The sequence below is a fragment of the Brassica oleracea genome, chromosome C6 (assembly GCF_000695525.1).
Source record: "Brassica oleracea var. oleracea cultivar TO1000 chromosome C6, BOL, whole genome shotgun sequence".
NCBI lineage: Eukaryota > Viridiplantae > Streptophyta > Magnoliopsida > Brassicales > Brassicaceae > Brassica > Brassica oleracea.
The window spans coordinates 31,118,154-31,127,049 of NC_027753.1; the positions used below are offsets into that span (position 1 = coordinate 31,118,154).

At 32.0% G+C, this 8,896-nt stretch overlaps 1 protein-coding gene across 1 annotated transcript; it reads left to right on the forward strand.

Moving 5' to 3' along the window:
- Positions 1–319: 319 nt before the first annotated feature.
- Positions 320–1,236, forward strand: LOC106300888 (photosystem II core complex proteins psbY, chloroplastic-like). The gene has a single exon (XM_013737146.1). The coding sequence runs from the start codon at positions 449–451 to the stop codon at positions 1,046–1,048; it is 600 nt and encodes a 199-aa protein (XP_013592600.1). The 5' UTR covers positions 320–448; the 3' UTR covers positions 1,049–1,236.
- The last annotated feature ends 7,660 nt before the right edge of the window (positions 1,237–8,896 follow it).

Consider the following 8,896-nt stretch of genomic DNA (forward strand, 5'->3'; position numbering starts at 1 on the left):
GGCAACAACGATAAATCTCGTTCAAAAGCACCTGAAGTTGTTGGGTTGATGCAAGCTTTGTGTGCTAGGTTCATTGTGAGTTCCATTGAATTTTCTTAAGTTAGATGTGGAGTTGTATTTGTTTGTTTAAGCTGTCCCGGTGTGGGTTTAAATTGCCTGTTCATGGGCTCTACTTGCTGTGAATCAGCTTATGTATCAGACCTTGTATTCTTTCTTTGAATTAATATTATCTGATGGAAAAAAAAAACTTAAAATAAGGAAGATCAAAGTGATAAGACAAAGAGAAGCGTGGCATAGAATCAGTGGCTCAAATCTCACAAAAATCTCCAACTCTCTTCTCCTTGGATAAGAGAAGTATCCAGAAGCCTTCACTTCCACTGATCCATCCTTCTAATATTCCCATAACCATCTCACAAACTCACTCCTCATCTCCAAGCCCCTCCGACCAATGGCGGCGACAATGGCAACATCAGCCACATGCATGTCCCTAAACCCATCTCCTCCTAAGTCCCCAAACCAAAGCAAACCCATCTCCTCATCAAAACCCTTCATCACCCTCCCAACCCCACCAAAACCCACCGTCTCTCTCGCCGTCACAAGCACCGCCCTCGCCGGCGCCGTCTTCTCCACCCTCAGCTGCTCCGAACCCGCTTTCGCCGCCCACCAGATCGCCGAGCTCGCGGCAGCAGGAGGTAGCGACAACCGTGGACTAGCTCTACTCCTCCCGATCGTCCCGGCGATCGGATGGGTGCTCTTCAACATTCTCCAGCCGGCTCTCAACCAGATCAACAAGATGCGCGAGAGCAAAGGAGTCGTCGTGGGTCTTGGCATCGGCGGTGGTCTCGCTGCGTCAGGGATTTTGACTATGCCGCCGGAGGCCTCGGCTAGTGTGGTTAACGAGATGGCGGCGGTGGCGGAAGCGGCGGCGAAAGGGGGAGACAACAGGGGACAGTTGCTGTTGTTCGTGGTTGCACCGGCTCTGCTTTGGGTTCTTTACAATATATTGCAGCCTGCTTTGAACCAACTCAATAAAATGAGGTCTGAGTGATGATCAGTCTTATTAATAATATATAATCATCGTTGGGATTCAAATGTAAAATTAATCCCTTGTTTTATGGACATATCCTTTGTTATATCTCGCCCACTATATACTCGATGTATCTGCAATTAGGTTAGCTCTTGTAAGTTTTCAAGCGCCATCACTTTTCTTTATGCGATTTTGGTGTTTCAAATTCATGAAGATAACCTATATAGAATAATCTAGTGACTATAATCTAAGGATAAAAATGCCCCATGTTATGGTATATGTTTGCATGTTTTTTCTTGATCTAGTCTAATGTCATATTCTGTTTGTGCTTACTCATGAGATTCTAGAAATTGTTTATTTGACATGTTTCTTAAATATTTGATATGCAGCTAATCGACCCTAGAATGAATTACTTGCAAGTCGGAATTCATGTGTTGGTCATAACTTTTTTTTGGAAACAGAATAAGAATGTGGTACTCCTGCTATTAACAACTTGCAATACAAGAAATCTTAGTGTGTTCGTATTTTTGGATCGTATTGCGCGTCTTGCAAAGTGACACCATAAAGACTACAATCGCATATGTTTGCATTTGTAGAACGAAGTAACTTAACAAATATTCAAGGTTGGATCATGTTTCATATCAAACCTTAATTAAACCTATTGTTTTTCCATAATCCATATATAAATGACACAATTAGCCCAATATAATTCAAAGTAACCAAAGTTAGCTAAATACACATAGAGACTTAAACCTCTCTAACCAAGTACGAAGTGCATGGATTCTTCAGAACAGTTATGGTCATCCTTTTATGTGGGGCTCAGCTAACTTGGGTTTCGCCCAATCTAGTTTAGTTGTTGAGGCAAAAGCTTTGCTTGTGGTAATGCAGAACGTTTGGATAAGGAGGAAATAACAATATGATTTTCGAAGGGGATTCAGAAATCTTGGTCAAAACGATCAATGCTCTACTGACTGATTCAACTATAAAAAACATTTACGAAGAAATAACTAGCTGGAGGAATAAGCTACAACATTTACTTTTGTCAAACATATTGGAAATCAAGCCGCCCATATAATTGCCTGACAAGGACCAGCAAATTCTAGTTTTGAAAATTGTAAAGTTTATCCACCAAAGTGGTTAACTCCAACTTTGTATTCAAATATTATGTTTTCATATTAATAAAATTTAAGTTTGTCGGAAAAAAAAAAACTTGTAGCAAATTTCAAGTGATGATCTCTTAAATATCCTTGTTACATGCCATGTTAAAAGAGAGAGAAGAGACATATGAAGAAGAGACATATGATCTCTTTGGATATTAGCTTAGATATAATTGATTTATTTTTATTCATTGGCCTGCAAATATGATTAGTGTAAAATGAGTTTATACCACATATTCTTATTTACATCAAGTCTCTCAATGAAATAACAAGTGTATAACATATTGACCAATAATAGAAAAATGTGATTAAGGATTCTTGGTCTTTGAAAATTATTACATATGTTAGCTACTGATATTTCACAACAATATTCAGATAGTTAAAATGTCAGTACCTAACATATCTAAATCAATATATGAATATTGTTATGAAATGAAAAGCTACAGAAAAAGGTAAAGAGATCGAATGAATTTCATGGTTTTGAATGAAAAAAATACCACAAACTTTCGGTATACTGAAGCTGAAGTCCTTAAATAATATAATACTCATAATTTAGTTTTAAGATTTGGAAAATAAAAGATAAAATATGGTTTTGTAATAATCTTCTTTCATACAAAATATTTCTAAGACAAGAAAAGATCGATAGCATAAGATATAACGCATCCTTATTTTGTAATATATTACGTATTTTCACATCTGCATTTTTAAGTCACATGCACTATGTAAAGGTAACATTGACAGTATATGGTCAAAGTAAAGTTATAAATTTAGTATTTAGGTTTCATTGATATATCTTTGTGGTTTTATGATTTTTAAAATGATCTAATTCAGATTAACTAATTTATATATTACATTAATTGATAGACAAAGATCAACTTCATAAGCTCTATGATGAGATGTTTGACAAAAAAAAAAAAATTGAATCATGAAGTGTCAAACAGTGGCAAGTTTTCTTCAGTTGTGCAACATATTTTGGTAATCGACTAGCAACTTTAAATGAGAAAATAATGATTTGGAGAGATCATTAAGCTCAGAACGCTGTAGGCAAACATGTTTTATTATAGGAGAACAAAATAATTGAACTTATATTTTTTAAATATTTCGGCATATCATCAACAAAATCTAGTTTTCTGTAAATTCAATAAAAAGCCACTTTGGTTTATATTCTGAAACGGTTTTTTTTCTTTAAGAAATAATACGTTTTCATAATTATTACACAAAGCTTTCTAGATATTTTTTTCTACTATTATATTGTAAAGTGAGTTATACATCAATATCAGGTATCTGTACCAATCTATTAAAGAATGAGAAAAGCAGAAGCAAGAATAAATTGGTGAAAATCAAATAAGCTGAACTATCGTAAAAGGGGGTTTTCATATTTTATACACAAAATGATCATCTTATATTGTATATTTAAAGGTGTTTGTAGAACCAAATATTTTAAAAGGGGAAAAAACAATTTCATTAAAAAAGTATAAGAAGTATGAGAGAATGTCCAACAAAAAGATAAGAAGGAAAAAATTCATCTTGATCGTTCCCATTTGTTGGTCACCAATCACACACAGACGCCTTTTTCTTTTGGTAAATATTTGTTAATTTCTCCTTGTGGGATAAAGTATTTTGTTAGTGGGAAATTTCCATTTACTTTTTATAATACTTATTATATCAATATAATTTGGAATCATTTTGAATATTGTATGTTTGTTTGAATGTAGAATTCATTCTCTCCCCAACCTCTCAAAAGTTTCACCTTTTAGCCATTCTATTTTTTTTCATTCTTTAGTTGAAAATGACTATAAATTTATATAATCTTCTTGGTTAGAATTTTTTTGAGAGAAAATAGCTTTCTAGTGAGTAATAAAACGTATATGAGTTAATCGCAGAAAACTGGATAATATAACGTCATTAGTATGTTTTAAACGTCTATAATAATGGTGAGCTTATTTTTAATGACTCATATTTAAAATTGCGTCAAATATCTTACTCGTTTTTCTAATATTATTCAAGAATCAAACTTGAGATTGAAATTAATTTTCAATTATTTTTAACCCCATAAAATGCGAGGTTTATATAGATGAATATCTCAAAAATAACAAAGGTATGATGTGCAGCTGAATTTCTTTTTTGAGTGGCAACCAAATGATTATAGAGACTTTTATAGGCAAATATTTATTGGCTCCACGACAGTCGTTCCATAAATGAATCCATAAATGAACCAAGTCCTCGTTCCAAAATAAGCCTTAGCCATTTGCAATCTATCATTAGATCCGTAACTAGTCAATAAAGAACTAATCAAACCAAACACTTGCAGGCTTCCCATTTATTTATAACTTCTAAAATATATCTAAGTAGGTACAAAATCTGTAAAACATCTTAGGAGCATATCGGTATGCAGTAGGGCTGAGGTTCAATGAATCGTAGGAGTTATAGGATTGTAATTAATATGGAAGAGGGATGATTAGTTATAAGTGCAAGGCACGTCGCAGAAATTGCGATGCTTTTATTCTTACAAAATTTAACAGTTAATTATTTGGTGATAATAAATAATGAAAAGATTGATTTTGTTTTTTGACAACAGAGAATCGAATGAATGACTCTTTAACAACAATCTTTAAGAGCAAACAAGTAACAGAAATTGAAAGTAGATAATTTTTCCACTTCCACATTGGAAGGGATTTCTATAGCAAGAAAAAAAACATACAGCTAAATATAAAAAGTGTATAGTGAATCGTGGTTAGAATTAGTTGTATTTCTTTTGTCTTTCTTTTGGTTTTATATTTTAGAAATATGTGTAATATTTTGTTAATTAAGCCTTTTTTTTTTTGACGAAAGAATTAAGCCTTTTTATGCACTGAATATTAGTTAGAACAAGTTTTGTGTTTCACTTTGAAGGTGAGTAGTTGACTTCAACTTTGTTGCTACTGCTTAATTTAATTGTTATCATCTTCACACTGTTTGAGCTTATTGTTTTACTTCTTTCCCATCGTTCACTTCTCTCTTTTTATTTATGTTTTTGAATATAATAAATTATGATAGTGTGATATATTTCTTCCTTTCTGAAAGTAAAAAAAAAAATCTAGATTTTTTTTGTTCTACAAAAATAAAATTTCTAAATTTTAAAGTATTTTTGTATTTATTAAAAATATTAATTAAAAATATTAATCAAATATCTTCGGTTAATAGTTTTTGAAAATGTATAGTAAAATTAAATAATAAAATTAATTGTAAACATTCATTATGAATTGCTCTAGAAAATCCATAATCAAATGCCATTAACTCGACTGCAAACACCAACAAAAACTTTTAAGGATCATTCATCATTGTATAGAATAGCACTTGGAACAAGATTACATGCCCAAAGTCTCTTGATATTTACATATAATGTGGATGTCCCTTTTATTAGGATGCAGTTGCACACTCATTGGTTTTTTTTTATTATACTCTGCGTAGTTACATAATTAAAGCTCTTAAAATTAACTTCCAGCATCAAACCATTTATAATGGTGAATAAAGTAGTGAGAAACTTCAGTTAAAGGAACGATTAACGTTCATTGGTAGTGGTTTTATACTTATACCACCCAATAATTAGAGGGTGAAAGCATTAAGCATCGATTTACATGCACATAATTGATGATTAGTGCCATAAGCAGCGCGCAGATGACACGAGCCGACGTGCTGGAAACATTCTACAAATTAGGGATTTACAATTTGACCACAAGAAGTATGAATTGTCGGCAGGTGATTGGAGAAATAACTCTATCAGACCTTTTTCCTTTGGGTTGAGTGGGTCTAATCCAACCTTAGTGCATCTTTTGTGGCGCATTATTATAACCCCTATCTATTCTAGTATATAATTTGTTTTATGTAATTAATTGCGACGAATATAGCACACTCAAACCCATGTCATATTTGATCTTAAGTAGAGAGGTACCAACAAATACGTACGGAATAAAGCGTACGTCTTTCTGCTATATCTTGTGCCCGCCACTAATCATCGCTGTGAGTCTCTGACTGTTTTGCCTCGGGGTTAGAGAATCAGGAAGAATAAGGTAAAAAAAGTTTTAAAAAAGATACTCTTATGACTCCTATGTCAAATTTTATACACACACACATTAAGTACTGTCGGGTCTATTGGCGTCTGCAAAGTATTTTATTTTCTCAGGAGTGAGAATCATGTTTCTTTGGGTGTAATGCCGCTTGGGAAAAGGTTACATTTACCTTGTTCGATCCCATGATGATCCACAAAGACGTACCACGTATGGATCTCGACTCTTAACTTCGCGGGCATGAGAAATATCATATGTATGCCAACACTCCATTATATTATATGTAAAACACACACAATTCTTTTAAAATTACATAAAGATGTATCAATACGTAAGTTTACAATTATTTTAAATTTCAAAAGAAAAGTTTACCCTTAGTTAACACTTAACAGATCAATTAAATTTAATATGGTTTATGACTAAACTAAAAAGTATTTAAAATAAATGATATTACTTAAAAGAACAATATATAATTATACTATTAATTTGAATTTTTAATGATAATCTCAAACATGGGTAGATTCCGCCTTGGCTGCGTAATGTCTATTTATACCATTTCTTTGACTATATGATTCTTGCCTGGGGCACAATAAAATGGATTTTAAATAATAAAAAAAATTATTTATACCATTTATTTGTTTGGTATTGTTCACTAATTTGTTTCTTGTCATTTTAAAGGAAGACAAAAACACAACCATAGAATATATATATATATATATATATATATATATATATGTTTATTAATAAAACATCTTTTCTGTAATAAGACAATGAAAAGGCATATAATTTGTTAAAAAAGCTAAAACCACTAAAAGAAGATAAATCTATTTCTTTTTTAGGAAAATGAAAAAATAATTCTAATTAAGAAAAAATAGAAATAAATATATTTGGAAAAAAAAACATGGATAATAGGATAGAGAAAATATACTCTAACTAGTTAAATAAACATTTAAAAAACATACAGAAAAGGGAAAAATATAGTCTATAAGTCACTGAGAAACAATTCATGAATAATCCAGAATATATAGATTTTTATAGAAAACAATTATCTGTAAGTTAAGATTAGAGAAGATTAATTGATGAGGATGCAATAATCGTATGTCTTAATCTATGTGGGTGTATGGAGGGAATAAAGAGTGAGACACATCATGTGTAAATAATTCTAATTACGAAAAAATAGAATTAAATATATTTGGAAAAAAAACATGGATAATAGGATAGAGAAAATATACTCTAACTAGTTAAATAGAAATTAAAAAAAAAACATACAGAAAAGGGTAAAATATAGTCTCTTGATGGTAACCAGGTGGCATTTGCACCATCTTCCTATTACCTAGATCTGCCTCTGGCGTATAGGATGGTATGTAATTGGGAAGTCTGACCACTGCGTACGTAGCGTCTGATGCCGCCTAAAGAGCCGCTAGCCGGCCGCGCCTAAATCATAGTTTAAAATACTGTGAAATACCACTAGCAAAAGTAAAATTGAAATTGAAATAGTCGAGACGAGGTATCGTTCCTTCAAAAGCAGGTCACGTGCATACATCGTTTCTAATACCATGAACAGATATACATGGCCAGTATACTGTGCACATCCACATCTCCCAAATAATAATACCACAATGATAACACTGATTATAAAGTTGTAATGCGTTTATCTTTTTCTTATTGGCAAAAAGGTTATAAAAGGAAAGGAAACAATAATGAATGAGGTATCTGTTGTGGTTTATCAAGTCTCGACAGGCCACGTCCTCATCCATAAAAAAGCTTTGTGCATGACAAGCTGTGTACCATTTTCCTTTTATTGTCTTTTACCTTTCTACTAATTTTGTCCAGTGTCAAACATTTAAAGAGTAAAGATCAAGACATGAAGTATTAGGGTTAACCGGGACTATGTCAAGTGGATCATCCGGATATTTAAAAATCCATGTCTAAGCTGCTATTTCAACAGTTTGATCTGCAGATTTGCTTGGACATGGACTTCGTGCAGAAGTAATCCCTGATGGTTTGCAGAAACCTCCTGTGAAAGAGCCTACTCAACCTAATTGGGAGTAGTTGACAATGGTCTCTAGGTTCGGTTCTGAAAAGTCGAGGACCAACATAGAGCACTTCCATTGGGAGGTTCTACCCATGGAAATTCTAAATGTTTATATCCCCTAGACTATATTTGCGAAGTGATTTTGCCACATACACTCTCTACAATCAATTTCCCAAAACAAATATGACATGGCTATTGAAATTGATGACATGGCTTCCCGAAAAATATGACATGAATAATTTTATTTAATGTTGATTTATATTTTTGGCAAACTTATTAGAATATGGTAACAATTCATATATTACATTTAATATTGATATTTTTTTGGGTAATTTTTTTTAAATATGGTAATAGCTCATACACCATCTATATTATTTAATGTTGATTTATATTTTGGAAAACTTAAAAGAATATGGTAATAATTCATATATTACATTTAATATTGATATTTCTTTTTGGTAATTTTTTTTAAATATGGTAATAGCTCATACACCATCTATATTATTTAATGTTGATTTATATTTTGGAAAACTTAAAAGAATATGGTAATAATTCATATATTACATTTAATATTGATATTTCTTTTTGGTAATTTTTTTTAAATATGGTAATAGCTCATACACCATCTATA